Source organism: Harpia harpyja, chromosome 7 (genome assembly GCF_026419915.1).
Source record: "Harpia harpyja isolate bHarHar1 chromosome 7, bHarHar1 primary haplotype, whole genome shotgun sequence".
Taxonomy (NCBI): domain Eukaryota; kingdom Metazoa; phylum Chordata; class Aves; order Accipitriformes; family Accipitridae; genus Harpia; species Harpia harpyja.
Window position 1 is genome coordinate 3,544,658 of NC_068946.1, and position 20,934 is coordinate 3,565,591.

General features: G+C 40.7%; 1 protein-coding gene across 4 annotated transcripts in view; it reads left to right on the forward strand.

The window, feature by feature from the left end:
• Positions 1-20,934, forward strand: part of DVL1 (dishevelled segment polarity protein 1) — a 105,173-nt gene that overhangs the window by 63,365 nt on the left and 20,874 nt on the right. For 3 of the 4 annotated variants that reach the window (XM_052792695.1, XM_052792696.1, XM_052792698.1), the window contains exons 5-6: positions 13,490-13,628; positions 20,364-20,457. In XM_052792695.1, the coding sequence (XP_052648655.1) occupies positions 13,490-13,628; positions 20,364-20,457 (233 nt within the window). Of the gene's footprint in view, positions 1-7,395; positions 7,673-13,489; positions 13,629-20,363; positions 20,458-20,934 lie in introns of those variants that run through there. The other variant, XM_052792697.1, reaches the window with a different exon arrangement.

A 20,934-nucleotide genomic window follows, 5' to 3' on the forward strand; every position in this document is an offset into this window, starting at 1 on the left:
GTCTGACAGCCTGTGCTTGAACTGCAACAGGTTTCTTACAGAGGCATTCAGTTTTGATTTGAAGAGTCTAGGTGATGGTAAACTAACCAGATTCTCTGATGGCTGATAATTAAAAGTGTGTTATCATGAGCAGATTGTTCACAATTCTAGCCTGTATGCTTTACTTCATTGTTGCAGGATTACTCATCATAGAAAAACTATTTCTGCTGAATTGCTAATGGGCAATTATAGATGTACATACAGAGGCCATTATAAATATTGATGGCGTACTGCAGCCAGAAGATGTGGGACACCCATTTCCATTGAAAATGCAAAAGGATTTTGCTGCAGAGAGGCTGTGATTTACTAGATGGGATTCACTCTGATAACAACACAGGCTAGGTCATTTTCAAGCTCTTCCACCCATTTCCCTTAAACTATGCTGCTATTTTAAGTGCAGAGGCAATGAATAGCTGTGGATGCTCCTGTGCTTATATCTTCTCTGATTCCAAAAATATACCCACAAAGAGAGTGTGATGGGCTGAGGAACATAATGAAACTCCTTCATTCATCAATGTGCATTTGAAGGTATGTGACATTTCGGATAGAAGCACTAAGAAAATCATAAGAGAAACTGATCTGGAAAACAAAGTGCATTTATAATTTTATTGGTGAAATGTCTGCCAGAGATAGGGAGAAAAATGAGAAGGGATGTAGTTTCTAAAGCATTATCACCCTGGATCATACTATACTTAAGAGACAGGAGGAACTTTGTTGCTGTTTTTCATCTGTCCTATGCCAATGTCTAGAAGACTTTCTCTGGTGGCACTGTACAGCTGATGACATCAGGGAGCAGAAGTGACTTGGACAAATTCTGCCTAGCATGAGTTTTCCTTTTAAATGGAGAATGGGAGGAGGAAGGTTAGCCAGAGGGGCAGTTATCAATGTATCTGTCATTTCCTTCCTTACCTACTGTAGATGTCCAAACACACAACATCAGCAGAGCCTGCTCCCAGCCTCATCAGCCGTGGAATGCTCTTGGTTTTGTTGTTGGCCCTTTCATGACTTAAGCACCTGCTTAACTTTCAGGAAGTATGCTTAAATCCAAGTGATTTTGGTCAACCTCAATTATGTAGTTGAAGTATGTGCTAAGATTCTGTGTTGAACTGAATGCCTAATAGGTGCTAGGAGAAGCTGCTTTCTGGACTTTTCTCCCCGACCTCATTTACAGCCGTGTCAAGGCTAAGGAAAGCTTTTCACTTATGTCATTCCTCTGCCGGAGCTTTGGTTATTTGTGCATCAACCTGTTACCTGAGCAAGAGCACCAGTTTATAGGGTCTCCAGTTTTTCATCTTACTCTGTTCCTTTTCCTTTTTAGTTGACCATTCTCTGCTAATGGGAACTAGAACAGTGTATGATGTCGTATATGCAAAGCACATGGTAATTCTCATCCACAGATGCTCAGTAAAGCTGGGGAAACAATGAAGGATCAACAAGTAGAGATGTAATTTTTCTCCAGGGAATTGCCTAAGTTTAAATTTGCTGTATTATTCTCACACGTCAAGCATGAGGTTTCACACCAAGAGTGCAAGTAGAAAGAGGTTTTGCTCTGATACTGCTGTTGTATTCTCAGTGAGGGTAATAAAGTGAACTAGCTGAGAAAGATGAGCCCTGTGAGGTAAGCGTGGACAAAGTTACCTTCTCTGTGTGTGTATGTATTTTAAGGTATAATGATGGTTATATTGTGGAAGCTACATATGCAGAGAAATGAAAAAAAAAAAATTTTTTTTTTTGAGAGGCTTTGTATTCAAAGAGACTTTTGTATGAATTGGGGAATACGTCTTTTCCTGATCACCTTTCACGCTAATTAGTAGCAAATCTATTCCTGGCATTAGCTTCATATAAAATTAATCTGAAAGAGCTGAGCTGTCAGTATGTCAGAGCTCCACTTTCTCTCTTAAATCAACAAAAGTCCTTGTTGCTTTGGAAAGTTGACAGTCTTATTAAGCGAAAGTAGAGTGAGGATCTTAATTAGAAATGTGGGAGGTCTGCCTGGCACATGTTCTTGGGACCCCTTGCTGTCTAGAACAAAGCTCCCATGTCAGGTTCCTGAGGAGGAGTGGGAAAGGGGACTGTGGACGGTCTAATTAGGGAGGTAATTAAGGGACAAGTTTTCTTTGGCATTGGAGAATGTTTTATAGCTACTGCTCGGTTTCTGACAAGTCTGCAGATGTCAAGTGTCGACACTAGTGCTTCAACACTGAGTTTGCTGTGGAGTGAACTTAACTATTGTCCAGCCAGCTGAAAAATGCCAGATAATGACCTGTGCTTGGAGAAACTCTTATTGTGGGCACGCTTGTAGATCCCCAAATGTTTGGGAAGAGGAGCTGTTGCAGATTTCCAGTCATTGCTGCAGTATATGCATTCTTTACCATAGTGTGTGCCAAGGAATCTGAACAAAAAGGGCTGGGACTACGAAACAATTGCAATGGGAACTTTAACAACGGTAGCTGAAAATACAGTTCTCAGCAATTGTTGCTCTTTAAAGACTCTGTCATGTATGAACAACTATGAGGTGGTTGGTGAGCCCCTGAAGTTTTGAAGTGACCGGGTGGCCATGCATGGGATACTGGCAGTGTAGGACTGTGTGCCTGTGAGAGCAGGAACTTTGTTACTGGTTGTAATCTCTGTCCTACGGAAATGCCTAGAAGCCTTTTTCTGGTAGCACTGTAGAGCCATTGGAGAGGCTGTTTAAGGGTTCCAAAAAACTTCAAGCACAAGACAAGTCGGGGTATATAACACGCAGATGGGTGCACGTGTAAAGCAGGAGCGGACGATGTAATACTCATCATTCTTCCCTACTTAGGTAGCAGAGGCTGTGACCCCTGCACGCAAGTGAGCTGCACAGATGGGGTCGCAAGTCTTCATTGAAAAAGTGGTAACATATTTCCTGTTAATAATTGGTAAAGACTTTCTGCGTTGGTGGGGATTGGAAGCTCTGTTGTTTTTTCTCTGAATTGGGAGCTTGGGGATGACTTCTTCCTGAGACACTCTCACCTTTGTTCTCTTGCAGTGTCACGGAACCCTCTTTACGGCTTCCTTGAGCAGATGCTGCTCGACTCTTTTCCGCTTTCAAGGCTTATTTGATTTAGTACTTTGATGTGCTTTTGTCCCTCAGGCAGGGCCTACTCTGCTGTTGATAAAAGTCAAGGAGGACATATTTTAACCTCCTAGGCCATGCTTTATTCTCATCTCTGTGACACATTGAAAGGCTTTTGTCAGACAGTCTCAGTGAACTCTGTCATCCTCTAATGAAGAAACAGGAGCAGGGGTCAACAGGGCAGAAAGTCCCTCGTTATTAGTGAGAGAGGCATTGAACCAGAGCAGGGAATGATTCTTGTTTAGGCTAAGGACTTGGATACCTGGGAGTGTTGTATGAATAAAACTCTTATAATCATGGTTTGTGAAAGTACTCACTCAATTATAATAATGGATTCCGACCCTCACCCCCTAAACAATGCTGGCCTAATTAGAAAAACTTAGAAAAGGGAATTTTAATTGGGTAGAGAGATTACAAAAACTTTATGGATTTAAATGCACACCTTAATTACACAGGAAATCTTTCCTGTGATTTCAAGGCTACCTGGTGCTGTTCAGGAGGTATAAAACATGGTTAAAATTGAAGTGTATTTGCATACTGGTAAAGCCACTTTTATCTATTGGAGGGGTGTATAGGGGCTTTTCTATAAAAGAAGATCTAGTTCAAACAGGAAACGTGAAGTTGAATGCATTTTTTCTGTTTAAAATTTAACAGAGAAGATATAGCTGGAAAAAGGAAAGGGAAAAAATGTAAACAGAAGGCATTATTAGTATAGTGAGCTCTTCTGATCTAGTATATAAACCAGGTGTATTTTAGTTGGAATATCTAGAAATACGGATGTTGATCTCAACTATCAGTGCCGCTTCAGATCTGCAAAATGAGACTAAAAGCCCTGCTCTGTACCGCACATCTGTTTACCCATTCCAGTTCCAGCTGAATCCAGCTGTGCCCTGGCTTTTAGGGAAACAATGAAGTGAACCTTTTACAGTGCTCAGAGAACAATTCACTTCCATTTTTAGTTTATATTGAATGATACGAGAAAAGCCATAAATTGAAGGTTTAATTTACGCAGGTAGGCCAACGCACTGCTAATCAGAAGTCTTCAAAAATATATCTTTGTATAATAAATATATTTAATAATAATAATATGTTTATATTTGATATAACTAAGTCACTACAGAAAAGGTGAGAGTTAAGGAGGAAAAGGGAGGGAAACTGCATTTAGATACGGGGTTTTCCTTTGTTGGGGTCTTCCCTTTGCATCTCTGTAGTGGGACCGAGTTTGTTTGCTTGGATGTGGCATGCAGAAAAGAACTTGGAAACTGACACCATGTTTCAAAAGGCGAAGGTTTACGGTCCTTTTCCATTTCCTTCTGTAACTCTGTATTAGCAGCGTTTTGGCTGTTGCTTTGGCTGTTCGGAATGGGCTTAAAGGCACCAACGAATTTCTGCTGCTGATATTCAGATCCGACTGCAGCGTTCCAGGTGCAGTCCTGCTGCAGGCAACAAAATCCCATGTCAGACTGAGTCATGGCAGACAGACAAAATATATACATTACTGCCATCATTCATCCGTCTCGTCTGTGCCTTTCACTTTCTTTGTACCTAATGCTTGTGAAGAATCTGAGGAGCGTGTAAAATACCATATAAATCTGTCTTGTCTCCTAAGCGGTGTATGATGCCTGCTGCTGCATCTGATTTCCCTGGCAGTGCTTTACGTGTGAGAAATTTGCTTTCCTTCCCCTTTAGATGACAGGGATGGGACGGGACAAAGTTTTTGTTTGCTTATTCTTTCTGCTGGGTCTCCTGAACCTACAAGACAACCCTAAAACACATGCTTTGTGTTTTCTTTGTGCGCTGGAAACGTGATACTCGGCAACTCCAGATCCCGCGTCAGTAGGACTGTCCTTTTTATTTTGTTTATTTTTAAGGACAGCCTTGCTTCCCCTAGAATAAGTTGTCCCAAGTCATTCAAGGCATAGACGTAGCTTGCCCACCCCCCGAAGGCATTCATTCGCAGGGGAGGGTTTCGCTTTCTGTGAGCGGTTTCCAGTCTCGATGGAAGAACTCTTAAGGTCGGTGCCCGCACGCAGGCTGAGGTAGCGCAGGAGCCCACAGACGCGATCCCCACGGCCTTCTCCGGCCGCGGCCGCCTCCTTTTGCGCGGGATTGCGGAGCCTGAGCCCGCCAGCAGGACAACCGCCTTCCGTGACCGGACTGGGCCGTGAGTACCATCCACGGCTCCCTGTGCTGCGCGGGGGAGCGGTGGGGGCCGGAGAGGGACCGCGCCGCCGGCTTCACTCCGGGACGGAGGCGGGAGAATGTGTTCTGATGGGGGAGAGGATCAAGGGGTTTTCTGTATGGCTGAAAGTGACCTGAGAAGTTTTCCAGGAGCAAAGGTGCACTTTCAAAACGCTATTCCTATGAAGCATTAGAACTTCATAGAGACTTGTTAAAAAACACGGATTCATTCACACCCAAGTAATCCATAATACTGGGACAGTCTCCGAGTCAGATGACAAAACTGACCTGGATGATGTTAGAGAACATTTACTTTTTGAAGAGCTCAGGTTAAAATCTTGAACAAACCTGGTAAACCTGTTTTAAATTTAGCATCTGAGGTACTAGCATCTGCCATAACGCAGCATCTTGTGGTAACACTGCACAAGAATGCTGAGACCACTGTGATATTAAACCTTGCTGCCATTAATGGCACTAGAAGCAAACACTAATTTACACAGAGTATCACCATCTTGCATTTGTCCCAATTCCTTAGGCTTGTGAGGAACAACTGGCAAGAAAGGCTAATGAAAAACTCTCAGGAAAATGGGGAGTTGAAAGAGGTTTCTGACACAATTGTAGTATTGCTTGGAAGGATCATCTTTTTAAATGTCTTATCTTTAACAAATTAATGCCATATTGTATTTGTTTTGTGTTTGCCCTGAAGACCCAGTCAAAGAACACGGAACTGTTTTTGAAATGTTTGAATGGCTGAACCTTGAGAGCAGCTGAGCTTTTGCAGTCCTTATTAAATTGCACAGAAGCTGCAAATGTTCACAGTTTCTGAAGTTTTTGTCCTTCTGTAAGAAGTTAATAATTCAGCAAACACTGCTTCTGTGCTGCGGTATTGAAGTGCACACTAGAAATGCCAGGGCATGTAGTTTGAGAGAGTATTTGAGGTATGTGAAACAAAGTTCTATCAGTTGTTAGTCAAGCATACATTTCACCAGGATGGACAGAAACCTCTGCTTGATAACCAAGGCGTGGTCTGTCCCTGATTCTAAGTGAAGACCTTAAAATGCAAGTCTCAGTGAACCTCCACTAGACATGAGCATGCACGCACATGAGATCCAACATTTGTTTCTATAGTGTGGTTGTGGTTTGCCATGTGCCGAACTTCAGCTGATGTTGTGAAACTTGTCTGTGTTACCATTTCTAATGATGATGCCCATATTTAGGCCTTGTAAACTTTTACAGTGTTGCTGCTTTAAGTGGTTTGTGTCCTGACAGAACAATCCGTCTGCCTTAGACTTTCTCTAGAACAAGTGGAGTTGCTCCATCACTGGCATTTGCATCAGGTTAAAGCTGAGAAACATTTTGCTCTTCGTAAAGACACTAGCAGAAATATATGGAATTTAATGATGAGAAACACACATATATGTTTGGGGATTTTATTCTTGGGTGAAAAATTCCTTCACCTCTATCTCCAAAAAAGAGAAATTTTATGAGAGACTGGAAAACCATGGATTGACATCTGAGACACATTTCTGTAATACATTAAAATAAGAGATAATTTAAAAGAAGCCCCAAATCAGTATAATCTCTAGTAGCCTGACTATATTCTCAAAAGTAATTATGCAAATTCCAAAGGTCTATTTATGTGTGGTTTATTGGGATCAAGAGAGCTATGTCGTATTACAGGATCCCATTAAAAACGTGGCTACGAAAGGATCTGGATTTTCAGAACTGATCCATGAAAAAGAGTGACTCGTATCCAGCAGATGTGATTACAAAGTGTGTTGTGGAAATGGCAGAGTGGCAAATGGCAAAGTCAATGCAAATGATTTTTGTTCTATGTCCCCAGTCCTTCAAGATACACTGCCTACCAGATGCGCTGCCTCTTGGGCACAGGCTTCCTTGGGATTATGTCATGGAGGAAGAGCATGCAAAAATATATATATATTTCATAATCTTTGAGTCTTCAGGAATGGAATTTTCCGGTGTCCCAGCAGGAGCCCTGAACTGGCTCTTTTTTTTCTCTCACACTGTGCGTGAAAAATAACTACTTGTGGGAAGCTCCATGTACATCTGGATATGTTTGTTGGACTTGGACAGAGTGATAGTCACAGTGCACGCCGGGGATTTCCTTAAGCGGGCACAGTGCGGGCAGGGAAATGGTCACTCCCACGTTTTTGAAGTGTTTTGGTAGGAGCCAGCCACAGCAGGAGAGGCAACAGGAGCTCCACTCACAGCAGCGTTCCCCTCTGAGACCCACTCCCAGTAGGAGATATTGTCCCAAGTGGTGTCACCACCTGATGAGGCCATTGGAACCAGTCAGATGTTACCCAGAAGCACAGCCCCGCATGTATCGCTGTAGGTATTAACATTCATTTCAACTGAAGTTTCTAAGCAGTCAGTGCCATTATTTTGTGCAGGGAAACTGACGTACCCTGTATAAAAATGAGATAATGCACACCAGATCTAAAGGGTATGTGAAAGTTTGGGTGGTTATTATTGGGCTGGGGGAGTTTATGTCCACTAATGTATTGCAGCATTGATGAAATCCTCAGATGGATGCTCCCCAATCTCCTGAATGTGGATCCTGCCATGTTGGACCCGTTGCTCTTGAGCGTTCCTTGGGACTTGTAGGCTGCAGCACTGACTCTGTCCTTGATTTCTTGGGCACAAGCTCTGTTACCTTTGCACAGAAATGGGACCTTGCATATCCATTGCCTGAGGCCCTCAGGACTATGTTGGTACTGTAGATTCTCAAGTGAACTTTACAGCAGTGTTCCAGCCATGTGAGTTGTCAGAGTTAACAGTGCATCCCTTCAGGGACTGCCAGCCAGTCGTTCAGACATACCCCATATACAGGCCATGGCACTGTATCAAACTGCAGTTTTTGTCCTTTAGTTCACACAGAAAATGTGCAGGCTTGAGGGGAAAATACCTATGGATGCCATTTCCACGCTTTGGTTTCCTCTGTATTCCTGGTTGTTCTCTCTATGCTGAAAAATCCCTAGTAAGCACTAAGCATCACTAGTCTTAAACGTTCTCTGTTACTTTAGTTGAAAAGCAAATGAGTGAAAGTTCAGTGTTTTCACTGCCAAATGCAGGTGATCTAGCAGTGTAACAGAGGTACTACAGAGGTACTGCTGTTTCACTGAAAGGGGGAGTGCTAAAGAAAACACTCCAATGGCGTGTTTTTGCGCAGGTTTTCAGCTGGTTAAAAATTCTATCTGGTCTTAAAATTGTCCTCTGTGTGAAAATTGCCCCTGAGAACTAAAGAGCATAGAGAGGTGTGGGCCATTAATTCTTCATAATGGTTGTGAACTGATCAGGTTTATGTGTGGGCTAAATTATTCACCCGATAACGAATGAGGAAGCAGTTTGAGACTCAGTATTAGACATGGGATTAGCAGTCCCTTTCCATCTGATAGGAACACAAGTCCTAGCTTCAAGTTTATAGTCTCTGAGACAACAAGAAACAATTTAAACAGCAGAATGTTCTGGGAAGCCAAAAGGTTTCAGCTCCTGTCAATAATTACATAGACTCCAAATTCAGATCTGGAGTTGAGAAATTCTTTACTAGTAGAGAAAAAACACGCAACTGCTGACCATGGTGTCCAGTGGTTAGAGACGTGAAAAACAAATCAGCTGAATTACACACAGAGTTTTATGTATTAAAAGTATTAGGCAAATGACTCTGAATTGCAAATTCAATCAAATAGCTATCTGCTCATAGAGTTTTTAAGGACAAAAATTTTCTCAGTAAATAACCCACAAAGGATGAGATGTGACTGTTTGAAACATGTCCTGGTTTCATAGCAATCCTCACTGCCAGCTGTGCAAGGTCCGGTTGAGAGCTTGGAAATTGCAATCTGTAGATTTCTACCTTTAATGCTCCCTAACTGATGACATCCAGAATTCTCAGCAGAGAATTGAATGCAGGATGGCGTTTTAGAGCAGAAAAGGTCCACAGGAGTGAAAGCTTTTAGACCACCCACTTGGAATGAAATGAAGAATCTGCATTGTCTAATAATCATGACCTGCGATGGGAGAGACGGGACTAGTGATTTCTAGTGGGCACTTGAGACAACCCACCTATTGATGACCAGAGGCGCCCTCCCTCCCTCCCCAGCTGCATAAACAGACTAGTTTTGCAGAGAAAGATTACAAAATCATGCTGGCAACTTTCTTTCTGGGCTGTATACTTAATAATAATCAAAGCCAAATGTAAATAAAGTATCTCTGATGAGAGAAGCATGCTGCTCAAATTTGCTTCCTCTTTATACCAGTTAAATGTGGATAAAATCCAGGTCATTGTTTTCTGTAATCTACTACCCACCCAATCAGAGCTGGGAAAGCTTCTTCTGAAAGGGGCTTGTTTTTAATATCAGGGCTCTGTTTAACGTCAGCTTCTCTAAATTAAATCAACATTATCGCCCAACATTGATGTGATTACTTCTATAAGTTGCAAGTCATGAATAGCAGAGGAAGGCAGGAAAAAGAAACGCAGTAGTAAATAAGAAGGGATTTTTCAAGTGGAGAAATGGAAGTCAGTTTTCTCCAGGGCTGATGTTTTGACTTCCATCCATTCTAGCTTTTATACTGCTCCTCTATGAAAAATAGAAATGTAAAACTCAGAAGGGGCAAAGATAATAGATTTGTTGTAAATTGTGTGCTAGCTAGTAAATTTCTGAGATTTGCTGTCACTTCCTATTGAAGTCAGAAAGGAAGCATCAGTGGAAGCGAGACTATCGAGTCATCAGCAACCAATTTGAAGTTCCTTGGAACTGTGTTGGATTTGCATTTGGTGAGAGTCTCTGTCCATCATAACTCAGAATCATGAATGCTTTGCCATAAGCCATTGTACGTATGTCACCACCTTTTCTTGATGTTATTCCCTCTTCAGGAAAACTGTGCAGAGCTTGTAAGGGTGATGGTGCTGCATGTGTTCTGATAGTCCAACACACTGATTTTTGGTGATGATATTCTTGCAAGCTAACAATTGCTCCTGAAATCAGGTTTAAAGCTGAAGTATGTTTAGAAGAGAGAGAAGGGGTTCATGTGATCAGAGTATGGAATGCTTTGCTTCCTTGAAAGTTATCTGGCTGCTAGATAGTGGTGCCAGTGTCAGTTGTTGGCTGTTCCAGTACTGTTTCCAGTGAATGCATATTTGGGTTATGCAATCTGTTGGATTAAGAGGCTTTAATTTGCTCCACAGTTTCTGATGTTTCACTGTGTAGAAGCAAAAAATAAATGGACAAGGTGGCTGGACTTGATTTTATACTTAAGCTGAGGCTGAAGAGATTGAGTTGAATTTATCCAATGCTGTGATTAGCATCCAGGTTTCCAGATCTAGTGAAATATTTTGAACTCTAGGCTGCACTATATAAAAACTTAAAACATGAATTTGTAGCACAAGAAAAGGAGGAATTTTAATTGTTCAAGTCTGTGACGTTCTCCTTAGTCTTAAAAGACAAAATTCTGACTGTCTAAAGCCTATTAATTTGCTGAAAAGTGCTGTTTTCTCAAGCTTTAGAATGTGGATGTCTTTTCCCTTCTTTTTTTTTTTTTTCTTCCTATTTTTGCTATGGGTGAAAGCAACTTTGAAAGAAAAATTGGGTTTTTTTTTTAAAGCCTGGATTGAACATTCAGGGACTCTCTAGAATGGATTACTTGACCTTGACTCTCAAAGGTCAAAGTTGCCTGTTCCTGATGAGAAGAAACAATGCAATATAGTCTTCACCTCCTCAGTAACGATGCCATAAACAGCTGTATCGGTTTGTGTCTGGTTGAGATACTCCCTCTAAGCTGTTAGTGCCAGCTTAGAAGGAGTAAAATTTGGCCAGCCTCTGTGTTTCTTTTTAGCTGCATACATCTGGCATATGCAAGCATAGTTGGCTGCTCCTTGGAGTTTAGTTTAAAGGCAGAGCTAGGAGACTATTCGAGTGTGGATGTGGGATTCCTGAAGGTACTTATTTTCACCTAATCATCTGTAGTACTGAAAGAAACACATTAATAGACAGTTTCCAGTTTATATTAGACTGTAGATTTTGAGGAAACTGATGAACGCTCATTTATTCAGACAGAACTGAAAGTTCAGGCCTTTAAGTGTTTTCTTCCCACTGTGTCTATGAAGAGTTGTTGTTCTGCAGTCTCGAGTTGCTGTTGACAAACTGTTTAATAGTTTTTCAGTGAGATCTAGTGTTACCGCCCAATACTGGGAGCACATTATGGTAGTTGTGATGACCAAATTATGGGAGGAGAGGATTTCTATACTGTAGAATGTGCAGTCTAAAAAGCTCTGGCAAATGCTGTTCTGTCTCCATTTTACACGTGAGGGAGTGAGAAATGGAAATGCTAGGAGTAAGGAGCTCTGGGGACAGAGCCTGAAATTGAAACCTGGTAAGCTTCATTTTTTTAACACCACACAGCCTTTGACTTTAAGGCAGCTCTTAGAGGACAGCAGTCAGTCCCTGACTCATTATTACTAGTATGTGCTAGTTTCAGAAGAGGCTTGAATAAATGGTGTCATCTCAACTGCCCTTCAGCACATGGCAGGATGAAAAACAAGTATCAGTTCTGAGAAGGGTGATGAAGGGTTGGTACTGTTCAGCTTCTCTTCAAACCAAAGCTCAGTGCTATTGCAGGAGGGGGAAGGAGCTTTGGTTTTGCTCTGTGACTTGAAAGAAGATTTACTCTTCTTGGGTAGCCAGCTTAAGTGTTTTCACAATCATTTTGTATACCTACAGATGTGCCTAGAAGCTGGGTGATCAAACGTGATATGGAAGTGACACAGCAGGAGAATTTGTTACAGCCTTATGCTTCAATTATTTCTCTTTGCAGAAATGAATGGTTTAGATACATGTATAAAAAAATGAGATGAGATCTTATATAAGTCTGTTACCTTTTACTGAATCTCTTAAAACCCTTTATGGACATAAATAATTAGGCCCATGTTCCTCAGGCAGGAAGAAAACTAATCAGTTTTTTTATTTCACTGCTGAGCAATTTGAAACAGAGGAGTGAAGGCTAGCCACAGTGGATTTCACAGCTGGGTATTTAGGGTGGCTCTTGGTTTTTCAAACCATGTTACTTTAATAGTTAGCAAGAACTGTCAACTAACTTTCAATGTGTACAGTTGCACACCATCATGTACAATTCCTACTGCAGACATTCCTCCTTTATGAAGGTTTTCTATTCTGTAATTGAAGAGCAGATCCCTTGGACCTGGGAGGGAGTTGTGAGTTTGGAGAGTGTGTTTTAAAATACCAGTCTGTCTTTGAAGCCTGTTATGTTTATTTCTTGACCAGGTGCCTTATCAAGCTGAGCCCTTCTTGTTTCAGGGAAAGGAACATTCTTGGAAAAATAGAGCACTTAACAGATTATGGGTCTTCTAATGAGAAGTCCCTGAAAGGAAGCAGGCAGAGGAGTTTGCTTTGCAGAGAAAAATCCATAAAATATCTCTAGAAAAAGATGAATTGCTGCTGCTTTCAAGTAAATGGCATTCTTACTGAGGGGATTATCTACACAAATGTTTGTGTCTGACAACATTCACACAGCTAGGGATTAGTAAGAAATTGTTCTGAAACATCTTCTGCATGTGGAATGGTCAAGACAATGTGACTTTGATAGAGCTGTACTGCCCAGACAAGGTGGTGTAGGTATGGGGACAGGAATGTGTAGCACAGGTTGAGGAAAAGGTGGTTTTATGGGTGAGATATTAATAGAATTCATTAAGGAATGCTGTTTAACGTTTTCTGTTAATCTGCCTATCCATACTAAACTCAAATTGTGTTATCTGCTGCTTTTCCAAGATCTTCATGTGTACCTTCCTATTGACATCAACTTCTCATGGCTATTCTAATTGATGTTCTGATACCATTATAGTACTTGTTCATGCCTGCTACTTCTGCCTTGATCCATTTATGGCTTGTCAATGAACTGAGCCGTAGAAAGTGGAAAAGTTAGGAAAAAGGTAGGTAGGCAGGCAAGCGGGCTGGCCAGGGGCAGTAGGCTTTCCAGCTGTTGAATGAAATCAGGTTCTGCAAAGAGCTTGGTTTCAGCATAAGGATCCCTCTGCAGAGTTGTCTGCAGCTGTCAGTGTGAATGTCATGCTATTCGCAGTGCCACTTCCTTGCTCTTCTTCTTTGACTAGTAATACTCCATTTATTTTGTTTACAGTCCCTCGGATCAATGGCCATCCAAAACTGGACAGACACCGTGAGCATCCTCCTGGTTATGACAGCTCTTCTACCATGATGAGTAGTGAGCTGGAATCCAGCAGCTTCATTGACTCTGATGATGATGACAACACAAGCAGGTAGGGCATTGGCATAGTGACTGAGCTGTTAAATGCTGTTTGTATCTGTTTCCCAGCCACTTGACTGTATTTCTGGCCTTCCTGAAACATGCTGACTGGTGAGATGAGAAGATTTATTAATTTTTTTTTTTCATTTTCTTTTCTTTTTTTTTCCCTGCTACATATGATTTGAGCACTGATAATTCATCAGTAACATCATGTTCTCTATAATCACTGCTCTGAGAAACAAGCTTAAGTTATTGGGCTCGCTGTCCAAGCTGCCTATAGCCACTATTCCAATTAAGAGAAAAATTTTGTTCCTGTTCTTTCCTTTTAATAGCAAGAAGAATCACATTTTAAGATCAAAGCAATGCGCAACTGTCTACCTATTTATAAAGTAATGTTGTGAATATTGTAACAAAATACCTTCAGCACAGATTCCTAATAAGTATGCACTTCACTAAAGCTGAATTGTAAAGGAATGCCTGTGTAATTGCATAGTCTGAGGCCTATGAGCAGTACAGGGATTCATCAAAGTTAATGCTATAGCAAGGGCAGGCTGTAAAGCCATATATTTATGACTTCTTAATTATTTTTTTCTTTTTGTGCAGACAGAGAGAATGTGAATTATTCCTTTGCAAAAAAGCTCTCCATTTCAAGACATCCTTGTTAATCTCTAAAGATATTTTTGTTGTTCTGTAAAAGTTTTATAAGCCAATACATTTCTTGGATTCAAAATACCTATTTTTAAAGATGTAAAATCAATCAAAACCAATATTCTTCCCTTTCCCGGCTGCAGTGAAACCATTCTTTGAACGCTGTCTCTAGAGCTGTTGCTCATCCAAATAAGCCATGAAAATCCATTACAGATTTCTATTAAATGTCAGAGAACAACAAGATTACAGATCTCTGGGGGTTCATAGAGACCTGCGGCTAAAATAAATAAGGTGCAGTGTGATATTCTTAAATTTTAGGTAGAATGGAAACAGCAAAGAACAACTAGTCCTGGAGATACTTAAACATGTGCTATGTTTACAAACAGATTATTAGCTTAGTGAACTCAGTGGATCTATTTGGTCTTGCAGTTAATCATAGCTTAAACCTGTTGAAGAGCAGCGGTTCCTTCAAATTCTGTTTAAAGGCTGGGTGTTTCCAAAGGGTTGAAAGGGTAACTAAATGAACATTGAAGATTTGGTCCTGAATTAGTTTCAAGAACTTATTTTGCAGTTGCAGTGAAGTTGCCAACACCTGAAGATACAGAAAATTAGCCTTCTGGATGCTTTGTACTTCACCTGGATATTCATGTGCTTAAAGGGTTGGCAAGATCAGTAGTTAACCTGAATGTACTCTAAGCCTTCCTAAAGCCTTTAGGGCTTCCAACCCTCCTTCCCTCCCTAAAAAATCAAGCCCACAAAAACAACAACAACCCTGCAGCTGATTTTGTTTCTTGTAAATAAATTAATCATTTCCATGGCAGCAAGATATGCAGTAGGGCAGGATTAGCACAGTCAGGGTGGCCACTGAAGCACATTATACTAGACCCAGCTAAATCTTTCTATATTAATAAAGTAAAGCTTCCTGCGTCTGACCTGAGAAGAAGGAGACTCTTCGAAGCTGCTGCACAGGCCTTTTCCTTTCTAGGCTAGGGCAGAAGTGTTTGGCACAGAGAATAGCTGCCAGGCCAGCTAGTCAGGAAGAACAACTAAATGGAATGCTCCAAGGTATGCTGTTGTGTTACGGTGATGATGTTCTCAAGCAGATGAGAGATTGTGCTGGCAGGGAGAAGTTTTCTTTAGAGGCAAGTACAGCCAAATAGAAAATCCAGCATGCTCCAGATCTGCTGGAGACAGCGGCCTGGGGAAAAAGAGGTTGAAGGGGGTAAGTTTGTTTAGTAACAGCTGGTGAACTCTGGTGTCAGAACCTGCATTGTAAAGGAGATTGTACATGGAGGAGGTCACTGAGAGAAATCAGGTGTGAAGGACGTTACTGTCCTTGGAAGTGAAGAGGTTGTAAGGTTGAGGATGCTTTTCTAACTGTGCGTTTGACATTGGTTTATTTTATTTTTGACTTGGAGCAGGGCAGCAGAGTTGGTTAATTTCCAGTCCAAGGAAGTTCTATTGCATTTAGTTAGAGAGAAGGAATAATTTTTTGTTTCAGTGAATTAATTTGTTCACAGATATTACAGGACAGTACAGAATCTTTCAAGTAGTGTGAGTGCAATAATTTATTTCCTTTGTTTTCAAAGTATGATATAATTGAACATTAATGTTATTTGCACGTAGGTGGTATTTTAAGTACAGATTGACGTAGTGAGCTCATGGTGAACTTTACAGTAAGAGCCTTATTTCTGTCTTCTGTTAAGCAAATGAAGGTCTAGCAGATATGACATCTGTAGCTGAAGGATTATTGTCAGCAACTTGCAATTAGTATTCTGAGTTCAATGTAACTAAAATAATTCCTGCAAAAAAAATTGATTACATTTATTTCTAATTTAAGAAATTAACATTAGTTCTTTTTAAACTGTATGGATAAGTTTTCTTAACAAATCGGTACCTTTTTTTCCTTCCTTTGGGGAATGTAGATTGGACAAATTATTATTATTCTTTTAAAAAATCTCTTCTGTGGGATTTATTAGCCTTTCTGTTAGAAGTGCAGTTAGGGTTTTGGCCAGTAGCTAGTGCAGGAAATTGGTAGTTATGATTCCAGATTTGTTTTTCATCTTTGCACTTTATTGTTCCCAAAAGCTCAAATATACCATCTTGTTTTGCTCGTCAAATTGTAATAATAACTTTTACTCATTTCTGGGGATACTTCAGAGATCAAAATATTACTCCTCATTAGAATAGGTTTGAGCTGCTATTTAACATCCAGATACTCCTAGAATATGAGATATGCGGTGTCTATGAATGATTCCGCAAGGATGCATTAAGGCTATGGATTTGAAAGAAATGACAAGAAGAGATGAAGCGTACCATAGCTACGTGAAAATAGATATAGGCTTGACTCCTTTTTAAGAAATTGCAGAGACTGTGAAACCTGATGTTTACAAATACGCTTTCACACAGTGGGGGATTCTTGGTGAAACAAGCTGTCTTGCCTTCTACTTACACATAGGCTTATTAAGGCAACTTAAGTCATTGTCCAGCTTCCCCCAAGAAGGGACGAAAAAACTTGAGTTAAGCGAGCTCTCCGTGTATGGTTTTTCCAGTGTAATAAGTAACATTTTCTAATGTTTATCTGTATAGAAGCCAATGTATAAGCACACAAAAATGTTTCTGCAGCGCCTTCTGATCATCAGTTTTGTGCAACTAATGTGAGAGGCTGTTTTAGCTCAAGTAGTTACTTCTCTGAAATACTGTCTGTCCTCTTGAACTAAACCTGAACTGTGGCTTTTCTAAGGAACTGATTTCCATTCTTCCAGTCTAATGCTGAGTAGAGGGAAAAGGATACTCCAGAAAGAACTTCACTTCTCACATATTATCATCTGGTAACAGAAGTTCAGATATTTGCCAATACTCGGGTTTTGCTGGTTTAATTTAAAAGAAAAATTCAGAATGTTCGCTGCTTACAGAGGAATGTAAACTTCTGGTCATATATTGAAATTAAATAAATTTTCCAAAGTAGTCTCACCCCCAAGTTGCCAAAGTAAATAGGGAGGGCAAAAGTGAAGAAGAAACAAAATGCTGATATGAACATAAGCTAATTGTTCATACCTTCATCACCTCAGCTGTGCTCTGTCTGCCTTTCTGTGGTCTACTTAGACTTTTCTTCTTTTTTTCCAGTCCATCTTTTTGAACTCATCCCCGATATATCTCTCTAAAGGTAGTAATGAAAGTATTTTTATGTCCTGTACTTGATGGTAGATTAAAATATCCCGTCTAAGGACTCGGAGTCAGAGAGCAGTTTCTGTTTTCTAGCTATATTCATTGCTGGCAAAAGGTATTTTCGTCCAGTCCAATTTTAGAAAATCAGACTAAAAGCTGGAAACAATCATCCTTTGTTTTTCTGAGCAACACCATATTGATGTGCACTAGAGCTGGAGGAAGAAATTGGCATAGCCAGGCAACCTTGGCAGTCAGCAGACCGTATGTGCTGTCTGTGATCAGGAAAAAATATTGACAGAGGAAGTATACTAACATACATTGGAAGGTATTTTTAAGTTGCTTACTTCTTAGGATGTAAAGTGTGATGAAATAGCACCAGATTACTGCCAAGACTGCTGGAGACAAAGAAATTCAGTGAACTGTCTGCTGAAACTACTGTTCCTACCCCTCATTTCCATAACTTGCTATGCAGATAAAACGCCTATTGTCTGGAAGGTGGAGGAAGAACTTTGCTACTGGGTGAATTCCCATCGTGGTCTCCTGCTGCAGGCAGGTGTGGCTTTCAGTATAGTTTTTCTCTCCATTTTCTTTCTCTGCTATATGAACATTGCTAACTTAAAACTGCTTTTTACAGTAGGCGATGTTAGCCAGAGGCATTACTCCTTTCAGGAACGTAGTAATGGGAAACTGAATAAGTGAAATGATGTGTATGAATTTAATGAACTCTCTTTATCCACAGTAACCATTAGAGGATGCCATTCTAAAAAAGGTTGGTGACAGGAAGTACTGCATACTCCCGAAGTGATGCACACTGGGATAAAGTGAAAAAATATGATACAGCAGTAGGTGAAATATGTGTGTAAACAATGAAAATCAATTGCCTGGATGCTGTGAATGACTTGGAAGTGTGATTATAGTAGCCAAAAGGACAGATAAAATTTTAAGGTTTTGTCCTTTCTGGTATGGACTAGCTCAGCTGTCTCCAAAACTAGTGGAAAGTCTTTCCTTGTTATGCGAAAGAGCAGGGCTTGACAGAACACTGTTGTGTTCTGTCTGCAGCAGGGAACAGAGCCTGTGAGCAGAGGGTTTGTTTGCAGCTTGGAGTGTTGAATTCGTATTCTAATCAGTGGAAGAAGGGCACTCGCATCTCTCTCATAGCCTTTGAAGGTATCTTGTTGTTTGACTTGTGTATATGCAGAAAAGTTCCCCCAGTCTTTTGCCTCTTTTCTTTTTGCTGCCCTTCTCAAAGAGCAGGCAGGTTCACTGTGATGTGAGCAATATGCCTTGCCTTTCTTCAAATTCTCCCTAAACTGTTGTGTGGTGGAAAGTTTTAGCTGAATCCTATCAATAAGATGTTCTGAGAGAGAAGAGAAGAATGAAACCAGAGAGGAAATAGGAAGAGGGAGAATATTGGTAGTAAAATGTAAGAGGAGGTTTTTGTGTCAATCTTTGCTAGTACTTTCAAGAAGAGTGGTGAATGTTGAACAAGTCCAATTTTGGGAGCCCTGCATCTGAGACACCTCTTTATTTTTCATGTTGTAAAGGTAAAGCCTCAGAAAACCAGGTGATGTGAGCTGTTTCCACAAATTGAGAATTATCAAAATTTTGATCTCTTTTGAAAATCCACCTCTTGGCTCTTTAAATTAATTTGCCTTGCTGGGAGGGAAAAAAGGAGTGTGTGAGGTTAACATGCCTGAAATAGTTTCGTGAACTCAAAGAGAATGTCAAGAGATTCACACCCTCTGAGCAGTTCCATCATCTGTAATATTCAGCTCAGTATGCTTGACTAGAACACACCTACTTTATGCAGGATGGGTTTCCCAGTGTGGTGGGTTGTAATCTCATGACAGCAAGCTCCTTTTTGAAGTTGCTCTATCAAGTTTTGCTTGAGGTATTCTAGCATTCCTGCATGTGGCTAGAACTTTGAAGACAGGGACATGGAGACTGTATAGGGTTGGATTTTTTTTAATCTTGGTTAATGGTGGAGCATTACTTTGTCTTTTTTTGCCATTCTTAACATAATAAATAGAGGAGAGATGTGTCTGTGGTGTTACACTGGTATCTCTGAAATCTAGGCTTTGTCCCAGGCTTCTGAAATTAATTTGGGCAAATCCATTCTGTGTCTCAGTCCACTATCTGTAAAATGAGAATGATTAACGTTCCGCACTCTTAGGGGGATCTTAAGGATTTGTATGTAGAGAGTGGCACATTTAGGTTCTACAAGTGTGAAGAGCCTGAAAAGAAACCACAGCAAAATAAAACTAACAGAATATGTAAAGGTAAATCACATTCACTATTCCTCTGCCACTATTTGGTAGTAGCTGTTATCAGTTGCTACTTTATTTCATTCAATTCAAGCCCCAGCATTAAGGTCCTGGTAACAGGGTAGATAGCAGGAGACGAAAATACAGGACCATGACAAGACTCACAAAAATGAATATTAAGAGATTCTCCGGGTTGTCTGTTGTTCTCTCAGAGCAGAGATTAATATCATTGTTTAATGTACGATTGTTCTTGGAGTGTGCATTTTTCTTTGATGGGCCTGGAGTCAGGACCACCTTTAAAGTAGTGGAAGATGGCTACTTCTGACCTTTGGGTGGTTAAATCAGGGTGATATATGCTTTTTGAGATGTGGGTTGCACTCAGTCTTGCTCGCAGAAGAAAGCAAGCCAGTAAATTATACTCTCTAATCCATGCTGTAGTTTAGCTGATATCTTCTCTGTGCTCCTAGGCAGAGGCTAAGGTACAGCACACACTGGGATTGAGCAGCAATTCAGCAACAAGCTGAGCGATATGTTGTAAGCTAGCTGATGGTGTCTGTATGATTTACTCTCTCCTGCATTTGTAGGAGCCAGCCTTTTTTTGGCAGGGTGCAGAGAAATGCAAATGGCTCAGCTTTACAGAGTTGACATTTGCTCTCAATTTCCCTCAGGTTGAGTAGCTCCACTGAGCAAAGTACTTCATCCCGGCTCATACGGAAGCATAAACGCAGGAGGAGGAAACAAAGGATGCGACAGATTGACAGGGTAAGGTTGGCATCATAATTTTCCAAGGAGGTGAACTGTGATTTTTGAGTGTAGCAGGTGAACTAGGAAGGGATCCAGAACAGGTCTGTGCCCTGTTGAATTCATTGGAAAGGCTCCCTTTGGCTCCAATCTACCATGGACTAAATCTCTAACATTTGAAGTTCTGCAGCTCTAGAGTCAAGACTCTTTTTCTCCTCTCCCTTTCTCCTTTTACTGTGAAGTGATCGCATTTCTTGTTGTCTCTTTCAAGACCGGCCTCTGCAGGAGAACCTCCATTATGCTACTGGCTGATGTGGGCAAGGGGTGTCTGTGGTGTTAGACATCTGATGTATAAATTGCTGAGACTTGCATTCTGCTGAAAGGAGAAATCTACGTTTATAGGAAATCGCAAATCTTTTCTCGTGCCCTTTCTGTGCTAGTCCTATGGTGGCAGAATGAGGATGGTCCAAATGACATATTTCTTGAAGTAAATGTTGT